The sequence below is a fragment of the Thermobia domestica genome, chromosome 9 (assembly GCF_964235325.1).
Source record: "Thermobia domestica chromosome 9, izTheDome1.hap1.1, whole genome shotgun sequence".
Lineage (NCBI taxonomy): Eukaryota > Metazoa > Arthropoda > Insecta > Zygentoma > Lepismatidae > Thermobia > Thermobia domestica.
Window position 1 is genome coordinate 149,636,396 of NC_137462.1, and position 25,586 is coordinate 149,661,981.

At 35.6% G+C, this 25,586-nt stretch overlaps 1 protein-coding gene across 4 annotated transcripts in view; it reads right to left on the reverse strand.

The window, feature by feature from the left end:
- Positions 1 to 783: 783 nt before the first annotated feature.
- Positions 784 to 25,586, reverse strand: part of LOC145695097 (ribokinase) — a 78,889-nt gene continuing 54,086 nt past the window's right edge. For all 4 annotated transcript variants that reach the window (XM_081771993.1, XM_081771995.1, XM_081771992.1 and 1 more), the window contains 4 exons: positions 22,637 to 22,728; positions 14,661 to 14,849; positions 4,928 to 5,117; positions 784 to 1,102 (listed from right to left, as the gene is read on the reverse strand). In XM_081771993.1, coding sequence (XP_081628119.1) covers positions 4,941 to 5,117; positions 14,661 to 14,849; positions 22,637 to 22,728 — 458 coding nt within the window. In that variant the 3' untranslated portion in view covers positions 784 to 1,102; positions 4,928 to 4,940. The remainder of the gene's footprint in view (positions 1,103 to 4,927; positions 5,118 to 14,660; positions 14,850 to 22,636; positions 22,729 to 25,586) is intronic.

Here is a 25,586-nt window from a genome sequence, read left to right on the forward strand (position 1 = left end):
AAGATACGCCTGTACGTGGATTTACCGACGATATATCTTCCATTTTTGGACTACCTGTATAGGATTAAAAGCACTAGATAGATCAGCATTTAAATTAAGTTGCTTAGAACAACTCAGCAGTTTTTTTTCGTGACTAGCACCTTAAATTTTGTGACTTTTGGGGGACTTTCGTGACCATTTATCCAATTAGGGGACTTCTTGAGTACTTTCGTGACTTTTCCGTATGATAGACATCCTGTGTTACTACGGTAATGAATCATGCGGTCTACAAATTATACAATTTCGTACAGTAAATACTACTACAAACATATATGAGCAGCTTGGATTTATTCGTAAAATACATTGCAATTGATTTTTTCTTATGCGCATTACATTTCTGCGTTCTGAATAAAACGGAAGCTGTACTTAATGGTTATTATGTCAACAATTATCATACAATGTGTAACCTACAGTTTTAAGTCCTTTTAAATTCTTATTGCTTTCTCACTGTTTTATGGTTTGAGTTAACATGTGCTACTCTGAATACATATCTTGTCTGTGATAAAAGCTGTGATCTGCAAACAAATATCCTGCCTACCTGATCTTTCGCGTTATCCGTTTAAAATTAAAACCCACTGCATAGATTTTACAGTAATCAGTACATTTCTTTCAGTGAGAGGGGAACACATAATATCGGGTATTCGTATTCCGCTTACCACACATTTGTACATATAATAAACTACTGGGTTATAGTTATCTATATTTATTCTTTTGAGCTATTTTTATCAAAACATACACAATGACTTTCCTTCATCTTTTCTCCCAGTTTTTATTCTACATTGTTTACAAAATAACAAATGAGCGAATACATAATATAATGTTATTTACAGAGAAAATAAAGTTAAACATGAACAGAGAACATGAAGTTCATTTTATTGCACAATCAAAGCACCTGTCAAAATATCTTACCCACATGGACTAGCATATACATAAATTCGACCGTAATTTAATAACCCTTGTTTTGTACTATAACAATATTATAAAGGGAACACAATGTCTTGAGTTACGCAAAGTGTTCACATAATTGGCGCCTCATATAATCTATCTTGTTTCCGCTCGCGACCTGGAAATGTAAGAAAATATGAGTAAATCTTCTAGATTCACGAAAACAAAAGAAACTTAGCTAAATATTAATTGCGAAAGAATATTTCTTAGAAATAGAGAACATTTGACTGTTTTTAAGTCACGTTTTAAACATTGTCCAAAAACATCAAGTATGATATTACGGTCCAATTTTTGTACAGTATATTTATATATTCTGTGATCAAATTCCAGGAGGTGACTCCTTATATCAAATGAAAGAAAACAGTTACAGTAAACATGGGTCGCAAAGCTACTTCTTTAAAAAAAAAAAAAAAAAAAAAAAAAAAAAAAAAAAAAAAAAAAAAAAAAAAAAAAAACGAAATAACACGCTTTAAAACGCTCTGGATTAAAAACTATGGGACCTATCCCAAAGCTGTTCAAGGAATTACACAGGAGCTAGTATGCGCCTAAATATATGTGTTTCAAAATCCTCTGGTACCTCCAAACCAATGCTCAATTATATTTAAAAGTATATCCCCGTATCCCAAATTCCTTGATAGAATTCGTTCTGCCGATACCGGAGTAGAACATTTTTATTTAGATAGAGTGCATACTAGTTCTTGTGAAATTCCTTAAACAGCTTGTGATAGGTCCCATAGTTTGCAAGCCAGAACTTTTTAAAAGGTAACCGTATTTTTGATGGTTTATAACTCTGAAAGGATACGTTTTTCGAACCAAGTTTATTAATACTTTTTTCTTTCATTTCATATAAGGAATTGCCTCCCGGAGTTGGGTCACTGAATTTCTAAATATCCTGTATACACAAAATACTTACAGAAAAAAAAAAAAACCTAAGAAAATGCACCTTATTTCATTTTATGGGCTATCTTAGCCTATAGTACAGGTTCTATCCGTAACGGAATTAAGGCATATAACTCATGAACCGTTTCCAAGGCAAGAGTTGAATTCTCGTGGGCAAGAGATTCTTCAAGCAAAGCAGAACTTAGCTGCATCAGCGTTGATGGAAATAAATTGGCCTGGACTCTGAAACTGGCTATAAATGTTCAATAAGATGCAGTCTGAGGATTTAGCGGGCCGAGAGGTGTTAAAAGTTCGTCCTATCATTCCTCAAATCATACTTGAAAAGGTCTGACTGTGTGTACCAGTACGCTATCATCTAGAAGAATACGTCATTCTTATCTAGTGACTACTGCCTGTGCCTTTGGTGCACGTGGTCATGGGTTCGATTCCCGGTGGGAGAGCACAAGAATTTCATTCCACAATTATTCACTTTCATTAATCATCCGTCTTCTTTAACCTAAATGGCATAATTTCATTTTTTCTTTTCTTGCTGAGTAAACATATGAACCGAAGAATGCAACTTCTCACCTAAAATATCCAAATAATCACACGCACTTTTTCATCCTTTCAGAATAATAATAGAGCCAACGGAATACCATTAAAATGCAATCCACATCAGCACAGATATGCCACTGTGCTTAACAGAGAATCATCTTAACAGAGCGTCCACCGTACATAAACCCTGCCTGTTGTTGGAAACAAGGAGAACTCTGCGATCATCGGTGGTACATGTTTTGTGTTTTCGGCACCATATTTATTCGCGCTACCACATTGATATCGGTGATCAGAGGTTTTAAACTCGCAACTTGACCGCAGATGCTGACGTTATGCAATTCTTATCGAAAGTCATTATTATATGGGTTCTATTCTAAATATAAATCGGATACCACTATCGGTTGTAATGCGTCAGACAGTTGTGCAGTTTGTAAAGCACGAATTTAATTATGACAATTGATCCGAAATGAAAGTTAAGACAACTGTGTGATTTAAAAAAAAAAAAAAGAAAGAAAAGAAAGAAAAAAACTAAGTTGAATGCAAACTGACCACCAGACTTCACCCTCAACAATATCTTACGTATATAAATTATACACACACATAACATAAAATTATAAATGATAAAAATACAAAATACATTACAAACAAATACATCGTCTTTAAATAACTTTAAGAAGTTGTTTAAATTTTCATTCTCTCTGCTGAAGCTTTAATATGATATCAGGCTAAAGGTATTAAATGATGCAACAAGATTTTTATATTCTTTAAAAAATATATATTTGTGGGAATGTGTGTGTTGTTATTAACTAAATATACACTAGTAATAAACAATTCCTTATATATACATGTGAAGAAGGATGAGTCGCATATTTGTGTCCAACCTGTTCGAAGATCAACACACAGTTACGAGCTACTGTAATCCTCATCGTGGGTTTTGGGAGGAGTATATCAGGCATTTTCCACGCCAAGTTTTCCTAGTCTTTATATATACATAATAAAAGAAATTGGATGTACCATAGGATTAACTATTGTCAAGAACATAATTGAAGACTCACTGTAGAAAACAATGTAATAATAGAGACAAAATATAGTAAATTGTGCCCAAGAGTCAAAAAAGTAGAAAATACTATTGCTTAGAAATACAACCTAGCATATAACCAAGTATGAAAATCTAAGACATAAACGTGTTTAAAAAATAAAATAAGTGAAACAATTTCAAGGTGGCACTTACATTGTTTTCTACAACGAGTCTTCAATTAAGCGATATAAAAACCGAGAGGTTTCAGCTTTTAATTCACCTACCACGCGATATCGAATGCAACTGTGCTGTGTAATGATTCAACGTGTCTCAGAAGGTACGTCAAATGGACCATTAGGGAAAGAAAGAAAAAGAAAAACTACACAAAGTCTGATAGTCATATGATTACACATTTCCCAGAAAACTGTGAACTGCACTTACGCGACAAATTAAATCTTCCAAAGATATTTAACTGCGGGGGATATTACCCAAGCCCATCATTGGGAGAGAAAAAACACCTGCAGACGCCTCTGTGGGCAACATCTATTCTTGAAATGTTAAAGTTTGTCACTACGCTGAATGAAGCTTGGATTTATCTATCATTTGTGGTACAATTTGCGCCATAACTTCGGCCAAACAAAATTACGTCGGAATTCAACCGTCATTGCAAGGCAACTTTCTCAACAGGATTTACGGTCGTCGTAGGATACTACAATAAAAGATTTCTCTCTTCTTCAAGTGCCTAGAAACTGTCAAATCAATCTCCATACTATTAGCAATGTAACTAACACCTACTTATACAGAAGACTTGCCTCATTTTTACAGAAATGTCATATATCAAGTCAGTTTGCACCAAGAGAAGGACTCATTTCATTATACACACAGATTTCTGAAACGAATGAAGACAACCACCAGGCTATTCTATTTGAGGACATAGCAGTGAAGTCACCAGATATTAATCCTATGGATTTCTGCCTGTTTCTCCTCCTAAAAAAAAAGGACTCAATACGTCGTATCACCAGTCTCCAGGTCCTGTAGAAAGCCTTTAAAGAGGAATGGCACAAGATTCTTCTTCCTGTGCTTCCTAGAAGTCTTCTACAATGAAAGTTGGGGTGAAGGACTATTGTAAGAGACACGGGGTCACTCTGAGGTAAGCCCAACAGATCGTGGCACCGTTAATTTTCCTGATGTAATTTCGGGTTCAAATTTAAACACACATACGTGACTCAACCTTTTGCATAAGATTTGTCTTTTGTTTCGCTAGGTGAATTTAAGCACTAAATTGATAAAATCTCAAATATCTGTTATAGTTGTCTTCTATTATACACAAATACAACACAGCACAGACGAAAGTTAATTTCAAGAATTGTCATTTAGAAGTATCTGAACATGATTTCATGAAGTTCTGAGGAAAAAAAAAAAAAAACTTGGTTCAATTATATTTGCAAAATTGAATTGGACAAAGTTTAACCTAAACCTTAGGATACTTACTACTACGGTGACATCAAGCCAGAAGAGACGGAGGCAAGTCACTTCGATGGGGAAAACTGGCTTGCGTTCCTGGCTTTTTAACTGACATTGATGCAATTTCGCATGAACGCCTGATGATTTCTCGTAAGTCTAAATGAGGATAGTAAGCAAGGTAATATGCCAATGCTCCAACGAAGGCATCTCCAGCACCCTAAAAATAATACAAACTTGTTACCTTGTATAGTGTAATAGTTACCTTAAAAGAATATTTTCATTTTTATTATTAAAACTGAGACCTTCTTCAGATTTTATTGAGTTCCACCATTTCTATGCCCCAACAGATTTAAATATCAAATTGATGTTTTGTAATGTTATAAAAATGTATAATTGTTCATTCATCTCTATATCTCAGTCTAGAAAAAAACAATGGTAAAATTCGCTATATCGTAATATATGGCATAAAGTCCTTTTTTTTCTTTTTTTCTTTCTTTCTTTTTTCTTTTTTTTATGAAATGGAATGTCCTCTTTCATATTCCGAGTAATGTCACCTTAGCATCTTTGAGCAATTTTCAGTAATGACGTCATGTACGAGGGGGTATCAAAAAAAATTCAGAAGAAATCCACTCTGGAGAACTCCGACACCATGATGGTATTAGTCCTTCTCTACGTAGTCACCGTGACTAGCGACACATTTCTGCCAACAGTTTGTCACTTTCCGTAAGCCTGTTTTGTAAAAGCCCGCAGTTTGGCTTCGAAACTACAGTTTAACCTTAGAAATGACGTCATCCTTACTGCCAAAAAGGCGTCCTCTGAGTGAACGCTTGGTTTCTGGGAAGAAGAAAAAAGTCACTTGGTGCTAGGCCCGGTGAGTATAGGGGTAGGGCAATATTTCATATCCTAATTCCACTGCCTTCATCATGGATACATGGGTGGAATGAGGTGGTGCATTGTTGCCAACAGCAGCACCCCTTTTTTGACCAATCCACGACGTTTCTTGTTCAGTTTCTCTCGTAACTTAGTTAGGCGCTGGGAATAATAGGAATAGGTACTAGTAATCGTTTACCCCTGTGGTAGGTTATCTGTCATGATGACCCCTTCACAGTTTCAGAAAACGGCAAGCATTACCTTGGCGGCAGACTTCTGCACTCGTGCCTTTTTAGGGTTCGGAAGGAGAGGTGTTTCCATCGTTTGCTCCTGTCCTTCGTTTCTGGGTCATAAAAATAAACCAAACATCCAATTATTATCACTAGTCTGCCGAAAAAGTCCTCTTCATCCACCTCACAGCAATGCAACATTTCTCTTGCAGCATCCTTGCGATTTGTCTTCTGGAAAGGTGTGAGCAATCGTGGCACCCACCGTGTTGACACTTTCTGAAGATGCAGCTGGTTGTGAATGATATTCCAGGCAGACCCATAACTCATACACATTGCACACTTAACTTTTTCAATGGTTATCCTTCTGTCTTCCATTATGATCTCGTCAACTTTCTCTGTCAAGGCGGCATCATCAGTGAAAGATGATCTTCCAGAGCTAGAGGCGTCCGCGGAATTGCCGTTTCCACTTGAATTCCATCTCACAGGATTGTGCAGTCGCCCCTTATCAGTTCAAAAGCTCAGATAACGTGTAAATGAATCGTGCATTGAGGATGTCAAAGCTGATAAGTTGCGCCCAGGATTTTATCAATTCTGTATTTGGTAGAGAATAAAGCATGGGACCTGACCTGGGTTACGTTTGAATAAAATAGAACATTTACAAAAGAGACAGATTGTGATGTTAAAAGGGGCTGAAATAGGTGTGAAGGAAATAGCAATTACGATCGGTTAATCTACTAATACTCACTCGTGCGTCTCGGCGTTTCTTCCTTGATGGTTCCTTCTGGTGGGTTGATGTTCGTCCACTTATCTCCTTGGTCTCCTGAGCAGTGAGCAGTTGGGAATTAAGAGGTAGCGTAATCCAAACAGAGAAGCCAATATTTTAGCGATGATTGACTTAACCAAGATCGAAATTACTTTGTAAAAGACGACCCATTGTTATCAACAACTATGTAACGTTGACGGTGACAAATTCTCCTGAAGCTAGAGCAAGGTATAAAATAAATAAAATTCGAAATCGTTGCTCGCGCTGTTAAATTTTGACTCGCTTGAAATCCAACTCCAACTACCTCTTCCAAAACTCTTCCAACCGTTTTGTCCAACGTCCCTTCCAGGTTAATTCCTAGTTTATTGATAGTTTCTTCCATGACGTATAAAAGTGCACACTACGTAGCTTAACCATGGTGAGGTGATGATAGGAATGCGGACAGGGAAACAATCTGTTGTTTTATTGATTAAGAAATTACACATGAAAGACAACAGACAGCAAGAAAACTTTCTTATTTCTAAAGTAAATGAACTTAGAAAAAAAAAAAAAAAGAATTAAAATGCGGTTTTAACGTTCATCAGACGATGACGATAATCATTGAGTTTAATTTAAGATAAAATGTCCCAATGTTAGAAATAAGGCTGCTTATAACGGGTACAAATACATAACAAATTCATATATCTTCACAGGATGGGTTTTTATCCCCATAGAGATAGACTTCTTCCATTTCTTCGTGGATCTGCTTTGCTGATTTCCGCTGAGGACAGGGGAACTTAGTGACGCACCGTGCCTCAAGCTTGTCAATCAACGCACCTTCAGTGATTTATCTTTAAAAAAAAAAAAAAAAATCTAAAGTCCAGAATTTGCACGGTTAATATAAGGACTTAACTATACAATGCAAGGTGCTTCGTAGTTCATCATCTTGTAGGTGATTGCGTGAACTTATTGATATCTCTTCGTATGATGTACTGTTGCACCTATCCAATCTACGTACTAACGATGTCTGGAACTAGACCATACAATTTTTCAACAGGTGACAGCGTTAATATCGTAATTAACCGATTTTGTTGTGTGGATATTCACAAATAACTTCAGCACAGATGTATCACTTTTGATTATTCTCTTTTATCTTTACAGAGTATACGTTTTCTCACGATGCACAACAGTCTTCGGAGCTAGGTCATGAAATTCCTCAAATTAGTGTTAACACTGTATGTAACATACAATTTCGTGGCGCACAGATCACCGCAAAAGCCACCAAAATGTTTGAAATTGTTAAAAGATTCGACTACATGTAGCTTGGCAAAAAATGTCTTTCTACTGTGTTTGGTTGCTGATTTATAGGGTTTAACTTATCGTCACCGTTTAATATGTAAATTAGATACATGAAACAGTGCCGTCATACTGAAAACTGCCCAAGTATGCTAAGGTGGAATCTGAAAGAGGATATTCCCTTCCATAATAAAATGTACAGAAGAAACTTTATATACCACATGTTATGCCCCCCCCCCGCAAATCTAATTCATTATTGTGTTTCCGGTATATATTTAGTAAATAATCAAATAACTGAGACATATATATATATAGTTATATCATAAATACTGTCACAAAGTTTGTAGTGGCGCTGTAGGCATCCGGAGTGGCACAGTGTTGCCATCTGTGTATAAAATGGAAGATGAATGTAGTGTGTGTTTGACTGTTCATGACATACGTTGATATTGTACTGAGTTCTGATGGAGTTCGGCGATTACGAAAATCGTGCAGCAGTCGGCAGCACTACACAAGATCGGGAAGACAGCAGCTGAGATTTTCAACCTCCTGAAACCCCTACAAATCAGCAAGAGATTCGTGTATCGCGCCATACAGCGATATACCGAGACTGGAACGGCAGCTGACCGCGCTAGGAGTAGCAGACCACGAACGGTACGAACCCCGCAGGTCCAGAAAGCAGTCGCAGCAAGAATTCGAAGAAATCCTGTTCGAACACAAAGTGCGATGGCTGCTGAGATGGACATCAGCAGAAATTCCATGTCTCGTGTGCTTAGGAGTGACCTACATCTACGGGCGTATAAGAGGTGGACTGGTCACTTTCTGGCCCAAACATTAATGTTGCAAAGGGTCCTTAAATCAAAGAGACTGTTGCAGCGTTACGCCAATAATCTGCACAGAAAGATTCTGTTCACAGACGAAAAGGTGTTCACAATTGAGCAGGCCTAGAACGCCCAAAATGACCGTGTGTATGCCACGTCATCTACTGCAGCTGCTGAGGCAGCTCCAAGGGTTCAGAGGGCACATCATCCTGCCTCAGGGATGTTTGGTGGGGAGTGAGCTACTCAGGCACAACCCAGCTGCATTTTTGCGAACAAAGTGTTGAAACATCTGCCAAGGTGTACCAGGACACAGTGCTAACACCTATAGTGAAACCACTGTCTGCTACCATGTTCCCTGGAGAAAGGTGGACCTTCCAGCAAGATTCCGCTCCAGATCACAAAGCGAAAACAACCCAGGACTGGCTGGCACGGAATGTCCCCGACTTCATTTCTACCGCTGATTGGTCTTCTAGCAGCCCGGACCTTAACCCGTTGGACTACAAAGTTTGGGCAGTCCTTCAAGGCATCTATCTGTTGATAGTCTGAAACAATCCTTGATCCGAGCAGTGAACAATTTTCCCATGGACAGGACTGTTCTCACAAATGTATGGGGCTTTTTCCCATATACCGGACGCACAAGTTGACAAGTTATACACGATCGTACTTTAGAGTACACATATCTCTTTAAATCATGAAAATAATATCGACGCCTCATATTCTCATAAACTTTGAGTGAACTCATATGGGCCCCGCCGTGTGGAGAAACATGATACTGTTCAAAAACATGTTTACGTAAACACAAGGGAACACAAATTAAATATACAATTTCTTCACTAATTTTCTGCCTGTGCATAAGTATACCATTTTTCAAAGAGAAATGATAGGCTGACCGTTGAATTTTCTGTTCCACTTCACTACATAATCCATCCGTTTCTAACACTCGTATAATTTGAGATAGGTAACTATCTTTCCTCTGACAGACAGAAATGTCAAAATTTTCGTCTTTAAGAAAATAAAGCCTATTTTTATATCAACTGCATTATCCTCCTCTGTTGGCTCATTTACAGAATTTCTTGACAAATCATCCGCTATTTTATTGGATACGCCCATACGATGCAAAATGACAAAATTATAGTCTTGAAAGAAATTACTCAAACGAGCTAGCTTGCCTGTAATATTCTTGGATGTTTGTAAATAGCTTAAACTAGCATTATCGGTGATAACAGTAAATTTCTTACATCCCAATAGAAAGAATCTAAAACACGAAATGCATAAGCAGCAGCAGCAATTTCTAGACACATAACATCATAGTTTTTCTCCTGTGGTCAAAGACTTCTACTGCAAAATACAACTGGGTGTATTTCATTATTCTCATCTTCTTGTAATAAGCAAGCGCCAAGCCCGTCATAAGCTACATCTACATGTAAAAAGGTATTACGCGTGGCGTGAAAGGGCGCTAAAACAGGCGCAGGTGCAATGCACTTTTTCAACATTTGAAAACTTTTTTCACATTGCTCGTCCCAATGAAATTTCACTCGTTTTTTTCAATAATCCCTGAAGAGGTAATGTTATGTTACTACAAGTCCTTATGTGCTTTCGTAAGTATCCAGTAAGCCCTAAAGATGACTTCACTTTTTTAACTGTTGTAGGACGAGGAAAATCATTCACAGCACTAAGTAAATGCGGCGCAATTTGTATTCCACGCTCAGATACAAGGTGTCCCAAAATCAATGCTTCATTATAAAATAACTGAGTTTTCTTAACTCCTAATCTCACATTAGCTCTACGAAGTCTCTTAAATACTTCCTCCATTGTATTGAGCATAGAGGAAAAGTCCTTAGAATAAAATATGAAATCGTCCACAAACGTGGAAAGTTCAGAGGCTGAAATACCTGCAGTTATCATAGCTACTAAGCGACACATCACTGAGGAAGAAATACACAATCCCTGGGGCATACAATTGTACTCCCAACTACCAATATTAGGAATGCTAAAAGCTGTTTTAGGTTTAGAACTCTCCGTCAATTCAATGTTAAAAAATCCAGAATTTAAATCAAGAACACTGAACCATCTGCAACCTGCTAAATTCGTAAATATCTGCTCCATAGACGGTATTGCAAAATTCTCATTTTTTTCGCACAATCCGTTCAAAAATCGAAAATCAGATATAAATCGATAACCACCTTGAGCTTTCTTTACAAGAACAGGATTATTAAATCCTGAAGACCTAGACCTACGTATCACACCCTGAGATTCTAATTTTTTAAATTCATCTTTCATTTGATCTACCAAATGCAATGGAACAGGATACTGCTTTACATTAACAATAGTGCCATGTAGGAATATCACACTTAATAAGACTAGTAACACCTGTACAAGTTTGGTCACAAGAAAATGTATCGCTGTATTTAAAAATTAAGTTCAAAATTGTGTCCTTTTGAGACTGAGACAAAGCCGGATTCACATTTAACAAAGAAGGATTATAGCGCTCTTGGTGATACTCTATACGCTTTCTAAGGTCTTCTTTTTCAGTTTCGCTTAACTCACTTTCCAGTCCAATGCCTTTTCGCCTTTTCCATCTTCCTCAAATATTTTACAAACAACGTCACAAGGCGATGCATAACCAATAACTGTATTCTTCTTTAAAACTACATTGTGAGGATTTGGATTTATAATGGGAATCAGTCTATTCTGATTTGGCAACAATGTATTGGGAATAAAAATATTGCGCTTTAACAACAAATCTACGTTTGGTTCAAAACACGAATATTCCTTTACATTTTGAACATTTACTAAGTCTATAGGAACAAAAGTACGTGTGTGGGGCAAAAGTTTTGTTTTGACCTTTAATACTAATTGAGGCTGTCCTTGTGTATTGACTTTTGACAAAATACTATCTGGCAAAACATACTGTATTTTCTGAGAATTTGTAAAATTTGATTTGGGAGGTTTACCATATCTATACAATGTCAATGTCAAGTCAGAAAAGGAAATGGAGGCATTTTGATGACTCAGAAAATCAATGCCCAATAAAGGTTTAGAATTCAAAGGTATAATTCTGAAACAATGAACAAATCATAAGACTTATTTCCTAAGAAAAATTTCAAAAATATTATTTTCTTTGAAATAACTTTAGCACCAGACACCCCTATGAGATTGCTAGTAATTTTTACACGTTTTCTGGAACCAAATGCTCAGGTCAAACCGAAATCATGGGTGCAGTATCCATTACTAAGTCCTGTTGCACTCCATTAACTTTAGCTGTAATAAGACATAACCCTGATTCTACTCTTATGGGGATTTGATGCTTTTGAATATTTATCAGATCCCCCCTTCGATCCGTAGATGATTCTAGTTTAAATTCTGCTTAGGAGCTCGACAAAATCTAGTAATGTGGTTTATTCCTTTGCAAGCCCTACATATTATAGGTTTGTACGAATCAGAATTATTTTGTCCTGTTTTCTGGTTACTGGCTGAACTACCCTATGCTTCGTTCTCCCGGTTAAAATAATTCTGAGTTTGTGGCTTTTTCTTCTTGTAATTATTGTTATATTTTTTCTTATCCTTCATGGATGATTCAAGAGCTAACACAAGATTCTGCATATTTTCGCACACTTTCTCAATATCCGTTTGAGAATTAGAGGTGCTAACTTCACCCTTACTCGTCTCATTATGGCTTTTAGATAAAGCTTGTTTAACCTCCCCTAATTCTTTAGAAAGTTTCTGTATTTCATTATTATGAAAAGAATTTAGAGCTAGTACTGGCGGTTGATAAGTAGGTGGTAAATGATACGAAGAAAGAAATAAAGAATTATATTGCATCTGCGGAAATGAATGAGAATTCCCCTGTACATGAGGGAACATTGGTGTCTGACCAAACATCCAAGAGCTACCAGGAAAACTGTAAGGTATTCTGCGGAATGAAGGGATTTTGTACATAAGCATTAATTTCTTGCTGTTCTTCCCTAATACATTCACTTACCATTGTTTCTTTTCGATCTACACTGTTCAGCTGCTTTATTAATTCGTCCACTGAGCCAAAATGCTTGTCAGCAATACACTCATGTACTTGGACCTAAGACCATACATAATTGTCTGCTGAACGGTAGCAGTGGGCAAATACAACGCGACTAATCTGGCTTTTCGAATGGCATACATTTGTGAAGATTCACTAATAGATTGCTTAGCCCTACGTAACGTGTCTTCTACAGTTAAAGGTGAAGGTATACCTCTAAAGGTAGAAATCATGTCTTTCTTTACATCGTCATAAGATTTTCCATCATATGTACTTTCCTTCTTATAATTTAAGAACCAATCAAAAGCTAAATCTGTCAAACAAGTAGGCAACCTCTTTCAGCTTGTCATTATTCCACTTATAATATCTTCTGGCGTTTTCTAACTGTTCAAAAAATAAATCTACTTTATGAGGCTCATAACCTGTATAAGACGGAATTTTCACCAACTGTCCTATACACTCCATAAAATTATTCCGATTTTCACTAGTTATTTTGCTACGTTGTGATTCTAACTGCTTACGAAGTTGCCTCCGCGTACGTATGCCACTAAAGACCTCCGTGGTTATTGAAACAGAATTTTTCGCTAATACACACAAAAGAAAATTTCAACTCAGCATATTCATAATAGCGTTGGCAAACGAGGCCTTTATCACAAAGCAAGAGAAGAATTCATTACTACGCATACAAGAAAGAAAGAAAAAAAAAGAGGGGAAAAAGACAACGAATATTACTCGAAAACAACACAACATACGAGACAGTTCAAACAGCAGATGTTGATTCGTCAAAAACAAATGAAAATAAGAATAACCTATACAACAACCTTCACAATGCCAATCATGAAATGGATTCTAAATAAATTCATATTTTATTCTACCAAAGATGAGTATTTTAAGCACTCCTAAATAATGGGGAAAAAATCAGAAGAGAGGGAAAAAAATAAATAAGTGCTTGAGACCAGCATTCCACCATGCTTATTTGAGATCGTAGCAAGTCTTATGCGAGAGTAGTAAGAAATTGGGGATGCACTAATGAACTAACATTTGACTGAATTAAATGAACAGATGCAAGTTTATACTTTTTACATACGAATTTATTCTCTTGGTATTGACAAATAAGTCTATTGGCTTAAGATGAAAGTCATACCATACTTAGAGAAACTTTGTGTAAATACCTCTTTTCCTGTCCATGCCGGGCCCACTACTTCTCCTTTTGTAGGACGTCTTTCACTTAGGATCACCAAGACGACGGACAGAGGTTCTAACGAGAATCATCCTTAACCTTACTGTAGTCTGGATTTTATTCAGAAGCCACTTCCTAGGTTCAATTTAGCAGTTTTCTATCATTGAACCCGGCAGTACACTAAAGAATGCGGAATCCAGACAGGGTGGTATGATCAGGACAGAGCAATGTACTCAGAAAATACAGTAAAACTTCAATGGATCGTTCTCTCCAAGTATGATACAAACAATATATATATATATATATATATATATATATATATATATATATATATATATATATATATATATATATATATATATATATATTATTCCCCTGTATAGTAATGAAAATTCACATTATTTCAATGACTCACCACGTATATAGCTTTTCACAATACTCACTGCATTTATATACATTCTAAGTTTTCGGATCGGTAACACACATAGACACAGAAATTGAGATCGAAAGCTTCTCGAAATACACTGAAAAAACTATGTTTACTAATTCAGTTACTAAACACAATAAATAAGAAGTGATCTTAAATTTTATGAAGCTTTATGAACTTGCCGTTGTGTCTACAGCCTGTACTACTGGAGCATGTACATGCTCAACAGAAGGGTCATTCCTTGTAGTAAACACAGCACCGTTTTCACCTAACGTTATGATGACGGTATTACAGCCTTTCTGCACCAGAGACTGTGCTGCTAGCTTCGCATCCTGTATTCCTTTGGCACCGTGTCCAGTCATCAACTCTGCCTGTCAGAAAGGAAAAATTAGTTATATGCGGATCTCGTAGTACAGGATCAAATACAAAAAGCAGACTGGAAACATGGGATTTTCGTAGAGCTCTTGTGATTTGTATCTCAAATTAAATATAGAACCACGTCTTATATATAACCTCGGTGACGAGAAAGAATGTTAAACTCCAAATGAGACAATTCAATTCGAAAGAAAGAATTACGTAAAATTCAACATTTGGATCATATATAATAAGCTACTTACAGCAAAACAGTGAATAAATAAATACTGAATAAAAGAACACTACATGCACTTTTGCTAACTGCTTTATCACAAAGTGAGGAAGAAATAGAGAGAAAAATTAAAGAACAGAAAAAGAGACTTAACTTACCTTGTACCGCCATTTTCCTTCTTCAATTAAAATTTTCAACTTGCGTCACGAATCCTTTCCTTCACATCTTCGATAGTGTTTTTTAGCATTTACTATAAAATCAATTTACATATAGATTATTTCGTAACCTTATTTCAGTTTTTAATTACTACCTATGAACTGTTACTGGAGTTCTAACAATCCACTTGCTGCTATTTGAAAGAACTAGTTGTTCCAATTAACGGTTATTTGTGAAAATTCTCAACATGTCCTTTATTTGGTACTACTACGAAATTATATTTCACTCCAATCCCCAATCCACTTTTTGTGACTGTTGTAAACACTACATTCGCAATACGCAAATATTATTGTGAATGTAGAGCTCCTTCGTGGCTAAGCGGTTAGTATACGCGCCAATGGCGCGGAAGACCAGGGTTCGATTCCCGGAGGGAGTTCACGTGGTTCGGATTCCACGTTAATCAGTAGGTCCCGTCTCACATAGCCTCGCTGCTGAAAGGGACGTTAAACTCAAAATCAACTCAACTCATTGTTGTGAATGTATACACTTGTGATGGGTTAACACTTATATATATTAGGGATGGCCAAAACTTTCCGAAATCGGAAATTTCACTTTCCAGTTTTCCGAAATCCGGATTTTTCCAATTCCGGAATTGGCCATCCCTACTATATATATATATATATATATATATATATATTAGTGTGTGGGGGAGGCTACGTACAGTTTATTTGCAGCTAGCATCTGAAACAAGTGGAAAAAAAGAAAAGAAAAACCTAGCTTGGAAACAGAATAAAAAATACATAACTGTACAAAAAGCAATTATATTAGTCTAAGTATTAATTCATCATTATATATTCGCAATAATATTTGCTTAGTGGAATGTAATGTTTATAACGCTCACAAAAAGTGAACTGAAGTCAAAAATAATTTCATAGTAGTACCAAATAAGGACAAGTTAATATATATATATATATATATATATTTAGTTAATTGGAACAACCACTTCTTTCAAATAATAGCGAGTGGATTGTTAGAACTCCAGTGACAGTTAATAAGTAGTGATTAAAAACTGAAATAAGGTCGAAAATACTCTGTGTAAATTGATATTATAGGAAAAGCTAACAACCACTGTAGATGCAAACGAAAGGATCCAGTGATGTAGCATAAACTATTGCTGAAGATGACCTCTACGCAGATTGAAAATTTCGATTTAAAGGAAAATCATAATAATAAAAAAAAAAAAAGGAAGTACGAGGTAAGTAAAAATTTCTCATGAAAATGTACTCTGTAGTTTCAGTCAATAGATAAGAGAAAAGAGCATTAAAACATTTACATGGGTGCATGTTAGAATGATGGATAATATCAACTGTAGATAAAGTTCAGTTAAATCTCTGAATCATTAAGATATTCTTTCATTCTTGTTCGTATATTTCTTTTCATCACTCTAATAATATACGCAGTATCGCAATCGCTTCACAAATACTGGAACGAAATTAGGCATTTTCGTACGCGTGTTTCGTAAGGCATTTTTCGAAACTCTTGGGTGGTAAATTTCCAGTTTTCATACCTTAAGTTAATTTTCGTTTACTGTTACAGATTTACGAATGTACTTTCTTTAATTTATTCTTAAATAGTTAATTTGTGCGTGGAAATAATTTCATTGAGTTTAAAAAGAATAAACATTAATCGTTTAATAAATTCCTCTTATCTCAATGGTAAATGGTGTTAAATCTTAATCGATTTCTGCACTTTACATGACTGAGTTTTCTTTGCAAATAGAGATTTAAATATATATATATATATATATATATATATATATCTGTCTGATTTTGAGGGATTCAAAAAACGTCAATTATGACCAATTTGACATTTCGTTTTAGGTACTGAATTATCGTTTTGAAGGTTGTTGAGAGTGCAGAGAGTTGTGTGGGTGAGTTTAAACGATTTATTTTAAATTATTTGAACGAAATATATGGAGCGCTTGGATGCCAATTGGTGTAACTCCATACTTGATTTTTGTTTTTAGGAGAGAACTTTGAACTTCAACGTCTCACGCAGCAAAGCAACTAGCCTAGTTGTCGCCCGGGGAAAGAACTCGCCTTAGCGCCCCCTTACTATCACCAACCAAACCAAAACGCTCCCCGACTACACCTGATGTTGACATCACACAGTAATTCTCCTATTCCATTTTTGTTAAAAGCTTGATTTCAAAATTACAGGACATAATTTCATTTTTAACAGAAAGAACACCAAACCAATTAGTATTTGATTGCCAAATAATCTGAGAGTAACATGTTTGATATATTCTTATAGTCTTATCATAATAACTGCAAATCACAAATATGAATGTTTTGGAATTATATCGGGATTGGCATATGTAGAATGAATCAACAGTCTGTTGCTTTAGGATAGAATATTTAATTATGACAAACAGTCAAACTGTTGTCTCGAGTATTATACTCGGACATTTTGCAAATCTCTTAAATATATGTAAGTTAAATGAAAACACAGAAAGCTGGAACTAGAATTTAACTTTGCGGGTTGTTTTGGCTGCAAACGTTTTAACGTCATTAAAAGATACCTTTGAAGTTAACTTATTGTATGGATATGTACGGATATGGATATGTTATTATATGGATCCTAAGGTTGGTGAGTCGTTGTTGTCCTGTTAAGTTTCTGAGGTAATTTTTTAATGATTTTTAGTTTGATAAAACTCCTTTTCTTGCCTTAGAGTGAAAATAAACATTTTCCCAGTTTTGCGCTCCCAATCCGGCGCCCAGGGCATAAGCACCGTTTGCCCCTTCCCCTTAGTTACATACGTCACTGATCTCACGTAAATCGCATCAAAAGAAATATTGTCTATCAGCATTAGAAAATTAAAACTTCATAACTATGTTTTTGATTTCAACCATTTAAAAAAAAAAATCATAAGATATTGGACTTCAAAGTTCTCTCCTGAAAAGTTTCCATTGTGGAGTTACACCATTTGGTATCCAGGCACTTTATATATTGGTATTACTAAATTTTTGTTACATATAAACATTGTAGGGGAACATAATTACATGGTCGCATGGGGGAATATTCAAAATTAACAAAAAATTGGCTACTTACCAATGACTCCTCCCTTGAAAAATTTAAAGATTTTGACGTTTCGGAACTCTCAGCTGGTTCCTTCCTCAGTGGCAAGGTAAAAAGGATTAAAACCGAAAGGAGATAAAAGGAGAAAAAACTGGAATACATACCACTATATACAAGTAACGTACGAAAAAGATCCTGAGATGAGCAAAAAAAAAGAAAAGAAAAAAAAGAAATCTTTGAGTTTTACGTCCCACGGTTATGCCGGTTAGGCTAAAGGAGACGGTGATGGTGAGTAATGAATGAAATGGTGGAATAAAGAAACTGGGAGGAAACGGGAGAACCCCGAGAAAACCCACACACACGGTGTTTGTCCACTACAAAGTTCACTTGGCGGGGGCTGGGATCGAACCCGGGACTCCTAGCACCAGAGGTGAACGATGAACAGAGCAGAGTGAAAAAAGAATGAACTGAATAAAAAGAATGTGGTGTCTATGTTAGGCCACTATTGCCAGATCCAAAGTATGCATCAAAGGTAGGTACCCAAGTTCGATCAATGTTGCCAGTATCAAGGTTCAATGCAGGTTTGTATTTATGAATAAAGAACGATTCTTTAATTTCCCGTTTTTTATTATTATTATTATTATTTTGCTGAACCTACAATCTTAACCTGTTTTATATTATGTGAATGTTGTTTTAGATGAAGCGCTAAACTCGACATGCCTTCTTCTTGTGACTTTTTTGATTGTCTAACATGTTCCTTCACACGCGTGTTAATATTACGTTTAGTTTGGCCAATGTATGAGGAATCACATTCGCATTGAACGCGGTAAATACCTGCCTTATTTAATGGATCGACAAAATAGCTTTTAAATCCAGTGAGATGTTTTTGTAAACTTTTTTTGGGGGAGGGGAGGGGGAATACATGAAGCAGATATGTTATGCTTTGCAAGAATACGTTGAATTTTTGTTGAAAGTTGTGGAAAATAAGGAATTCCAATCCAAGTTTTTGCTTCTTTGGAAGTTACCGTTTTGGGGACTTGCAGCGATCTACGTGTTTAATTAAACCATTTTTGTAAAATACACAGCTTATAACCGTTTTCTTGTCCTATTTTATATAAAAACTGTATTTCTTCGTTGAGATTTTTTTTTTGACGGTCACAAATTAATAATGCTCTACGAAAGAAGTTCTTCCAAATATTGGCCTTGTACATTGGCGGATGAGCTGACTGTTGATGTAAGTAAGTAGTGCCTGCATTGGGTTTTCGGTATACTTTTGTAATAAATTTATTATGTGATCGAGTAATCAATACGTCTAGAAATGGAAGGCCGTTATCAGATTCACGTTCAAGGGTGAACTTCAGCCTAGAATGCTGATTGTTGAATTGTTCAAATATTTGTCTAAGTGTATTTTCGTCACGAACAACTAGTAAAATATCATCAGCATAACGGTAATATCTAACGTATTTAAATGTGTCCTGCCGTAAAATAGACGTTTCAATCTGATTTAAAACAATATTTGACAATATTGGGGATAATGTGTTACCCATGGCTAAGCTATCATTCTGAGAAAAGTAATGATCTTCAAATTGGAATATATTACTTGTTAAACAAACCTCATGTAATTGTAATAAAAAATTAATTTCATAGGTAGAAGCGCCATTTTGTAATAACCAGGATCGAGTACTATTGATAGTAAGTTCCAGCGGTATGGACGGATACATATCAACAACGTCTATGGAGGCAAGTAAACTGGTATTGGCATTTACAAATGACAATCATGTTAGACATGTTAGACAATCAAAAAAGTCACAAGAAGAAGGCATGTCGGGTTTAGCGCTTCATCTAAAACAACATTCACATAATATAAAACAAGTTAAGGTAATAGGTTCAGCAAATTAAAAAAAAAAAAAAATAATAATAAATAACCAAAAAATAAAAAAAAACGGGATCGTTCTTTATTCATAAATACAAACCTGCATTGATCCTTGATACTGGCAACATTGATCGAACTTGGGTACCTACCTTTGATGCATACTTTGGATCTGGCAACAGTGGCCTAACATAGACACCACGTTCTTTTTATTCAGTTCATTCTTTTTCCACTCTGCTCTGTTCATCTCAGGATCTTTTTTGTACGTTACTTTTATATAGTGGTATGTATTCCTGTTTTTACTCCTTTTATCTCCTTTCCGTTTTAATCCTTTTACCTTGCCACTGAGGAACAAACCAGCTGAGAGTTCCGAAACGTCAAAATCTTTAAATTTTTCAAGGAAGAAGTCATTGGTAAGTAGCCAATTTTTTGTTAATTGTAGGGGAACGTTTACTATACTCGTTGGTTGCATCATGGGTTTATTATTTACTGTAATACGAATGCAATAATGTAGTAAATCCTCTCTTTGTTCCTCAGAGTTCACATCTCTTTTATTTACATTATATTTCAGTGTTCCGCAAACAATGTGCGGCGGCATGTCGTTGTGTCCGGGAAGGTGGAAAGTGGGACGCGAACTTTTACCTATTGTAACAAATTGTTGTAGAATTTATTATTATTATTTTAACTTACTTAACTTTATTTTGTTTTTAAGTATTTCATTCTCTGCTGTTTTATTATTTGTACAGTACTGTCGTCGGTTGTTGGAACAAAACAAAACAAAAAAGAAATAATGAATGCTACAGTACGGGATGCGAAACAAGTATAGAAACCTAATTATGATACAATAAAATATCATCCCAGCCAATTTCTTTAAATTTTTCTTCGCACACTTACAAAACAACACAGTTACCACGAAATTACTGTAATTTATCTCCAACTGCTAAAACAATGCACTCAAAGAAAAGAAATCAATACCGTGTACTGCAAATAATATTAAAAGTGGCCGCGAAATAGAAATAACACGAAGAATTCTACAGAAAAAATTATAAAATCTTATAGCCTATTAGTGATCTCCATAGACTTCAGTTCAATATGGAACTTGAACTTCATATGCTCCCATTGAAAATCGAAGCTAGGATGATGTACACAGAGAACACACGTAGCAACCAGTAGAATACTTGAAAGCATAACTGTCTTTTGGAGTACGAACAGTGCTGCTTATATTGATGTTCTTGAAATTGGTATGACCTTCAAATGTGTGTGTGAAACTTCGAAGAAAAATAATGAAATCTTTGAGTTTTACATTCCACGATTATGCCACGTGGAATGTAAAACGTGGCATACATTCCAAGGAGACGGTGGTGATGAGAAATGAATGAAATGGTGGAATAAAGAAAGGGAAGGAAACAGAACCCCGAGAAAACCCACGCACATGGTGTTTGTCCACAACAAAGTCCACTTGGTGCGAGCTGGGATTTAACCAAGGACCCCACGCGCCAGAGGTGAACGCTCTACCACTGAGCCGCCGCTGAGCCGCTGCTCTTCGAAAACTTGGATTAATAATAATAATAATAATAATAATAATAATAATAATAATAATAATAATAATAATAATAATAATAATAATAATAATAATAATAATAATAATAAAGTGAACTAAGGAAACCAAATACAAAATTTTGCTCACTCAAAATGGAAAAGCACTTTACATTATTAAATAGGAAACTATATTACTAATTCCTTAGAGTAGACTTGACACATGATGTATTTTTATTAACAATAAACTATTATCTACACCAGCTGGGCAGAAGTGCAGCGTCCCTTTCAGCAGCGAGGCTATATGAAACGTGAACCTACAGTTTAATATCAGATCCATACCACATGACCTCCGCTGGGAATCGAACCCGAGTATCCCGCGCCGAAGACGCGTATGTTAACTACATAACCACGAGGGACTTCTGATTCAGTCGTAGAGTCCTCATCTATAATAGAAGGGTAAGTAGTTCGATTCCATATTGTGTGAGCTTCTGGTGAACAACACTGGGACCATGGGTTCTCTCGAGATCCTTCTGTTTCCTCCCAATATCTGTATTCCATCAATTGTTTCATAATCATTCACTTACATGTACAATAGCTCCTTCATCCCATATGACATAATGCCGAGATTTTCAATTAAAAATTCCATTTTGTTCAAGAAGAAATATCAAACAGAAATTGGCTGAAAGCGCAAGATTATCTGCTCATCAGTAACAATTTCAGAAACTTAACCACAGTTCACAATGGCGAATGTGGTGCTTACGTACGAAAGAATCATGTTTCATATACTTTAAAGCATCTTGACTTTCTTGTATTAAAATATTCTAATTTTACACGCAAGAATTTCGTTTGATTCATTCCACACACATTCAAAGTAAAAAAAAAAAAAAGTTTGTAACAGATTCACCTACTGTAACAATAATGATAATTACCTCCATTTCATTAACACAAAATATATCCGAATATGTAAAGATATCGGAGTGTGGATTAGCCAACGCAGGAGCTGCATTTACTATTGTTATTCCTACGATAAGAAGAAAAAAGAAACGCAATAAGAATTAGTATTAACAATTACATTTCATCGAGAAATAGTTATTATCTTGTTATATCTTCTGATCTATATTACTATAACAAACATTTAACAAATATAACCGAAAAAAGGTATTAGTGTATAGGAAAAAAATAAATAATTTAATAAATCTTATCTAACTTTATTTGTATGCTAATTTGATTCTGGTGCTTCATTTTCTCTTGCATCTGCCTTTCTATTTTTACAGGTAAAGAAGAGCAGTTTGCAAGGATATATAATTTTAATTGAAGTATGGCTCAATTAACTATTTATTTCTTCTTAAGTTAGAAATCACGACAAATTTTGCATGTATGACTCTTGTCGTATTCGTCTTAAAAACGGTATTTTTTTTTTCTTGATGTTACTATCTATATATTTCACGCAGTGTTGGACTGGGGTTCTCAGCTGGAAGAGCAGTTTAGAGGCCCCACGGTAGAAGTCATATACATCCGTAAACTATGGGATCGTCCCTTTCTCAGAGTTCTGTCCCGGTGTCCCAAAAACGTTTACCGGAATGCTAAAATGCCTATAACGAGATACTTTGTATAAATTGATAATTACTTGTATTTTTGGGCAGAAAGTGCTTCTACATAAGCACTATACCAAATATAATGTTAATTTAAAAATAACAAAAGAAGAATGTTTTCAAAATATATAAAAAACATACATTATAATATAGTTAGTTGCTATGTAGTTGTTGATAGATACCTAACAAACATGTACGATTGCAATTCAGTCTATGTGCATATTCGTTCAAAGAAAATCAACGAATAAAATTGTTTAATACGTATCATCGTTTTGTGATTTCAATATAAAAGGTGAGAATACTAGTAAATGTAATCACGGAAGATATTTTAATGTGTAAACAATTACTACCACTCGAAATCTACTTATATTATTAGCCGAACCAGGTTGATGACTACCTTTGGTGAGTCGTTGTAAAATTTTGGTTTACCTCACCCGGGACTCTTGTAAATTCATATCCCGAAGTAAAGTAAGGGTGAATTTACTTCTGTAATAAGGTTAATGACTACGAACTTGACAAGACTTAGAAGTGGTAGAATAATCACAAGAAAAATGAACGGTGAGACAATGCAGAAAGAAACCAGTGATAGTGATAACGGTGAACAAAATGCAGCACCAGGAATGACATTAGAAGACCGAATTTTATTAGTCTTACAGCGGCAAGAACAAAGCCGAAAAGACGATATGGAAGCCATGAAGCAAGAATCCAACAGACAATATGAAGGATTAAAACAGATGATAGAGCAGAAGTCCGAGGAATCCAACAGACGATATGAAGAATTAAAGCAGACGATGGAGCAGAAGTCCGAGGAATCCAACAGACGATTGGAGCAGAAGTCAGATGAGACGAAACAATTTATTATCCAGGCAATGAATGACATCACTTCGCAGTTTGATGAAAAGTTAAAAAGAATATCTGAGGATTGCCAGGATAATCAAAACCATCTTGCCATGTTTCACTGCCCAATATCTCCAATGGGCCTGGATTAAAAAATCTGAAATTTTGGGAATAGTTACTCCTTTAGTATACCATAACACACAACAAAACGCGTTTCGTGTTTTGGACCAGAAGGGGGTCAAAATATTAAAGAATGACGTCATACTGTAGGAGGTGTTTTGTTCACAAATTCAACTGAAAATTCGTTGTTGTGAAGTAAAATAAAGTAGGATGAATGGCTAGTCCAGTCAAAGCTCTCAAGCTGCTTTCTTTCTTCTAGTTGTGACTCACTGTCTTATCACCCACAGCAGCACTGGTGATAAATGCCGCTATCAGCAGAAGGCGAGAAAAGTCAAAATGCACGCTTGGCAAAACGTTCATAAGTACTCATTTTGTTTGCTATATCAATGATATTCAAACACGATTATGCTTGTTTTAACTGTCAATTCATGCAGGAGACTGTTGTCCTTTAGTTTGATCTACATTTCCCAGTCAGTAAATACTCACTCACTGTAAACACTTACTGGGTAATGTAAATTTAACGAAAGGACAACGGTCTCCTGCATGAGTTGACAGTTAAAACAACAACAAAGAGAATTGAATATCATTGAAATAGCAAGCAGCAAGAGAAATGAGTACTTATGGACTTTTTGCCAAGTGTGCATTTTGAATAAAGATCTTAACATTTATTTCACTACAATATCATTATTTTTTAAAAAGTTATAAGCATTTGTTTTACAGCAAGGACTTTATAACAGCCCTGTATGGGTGCTCCTTGATGTACAGTAGGTGAATGTCATTCATTTACACTAATTTTGGATATTCCACTCCAAAGTGAGGGAGGAATATAACTGTTGTTATAAATTTCTTTTGACATAAGCATTGGACATGAAAAGAGACACTTTGTATAGGGATATTTTTAATACTAAGAATATGAATCTCTTATTCACTTTCACCGATTTGGGAATCTCCATCCCGAAAATGTTAGTAGGTAAAGAGACGAGCAGAATTTAACCCTTATTACGTTTCTTCTGACCCGCTGGACTTGAGGCTTTTTAAGATACAGAATATGAACATCTCATACACTTGCAAGAATTTGAACACTATTTTGCTGTATATGATATGCATAGGCATTCAATTCGATCATTAAAAAAAAAAAAAAAATGCTGGTAATGCAAATATCAGAGGAGATTCTCGTGTAGCAAAAAATCTCGTATGCGTTACGTCGAGCTCGACTGCCAATAAGGCCCACAGAAATTTCGATATTTTGATTTAGCATTGTGAGGCTGAAAGCTATTTAAATTGAGAATCAAGAAATATTGCAACGAAGAAGTTGTAAATAACGGCGATG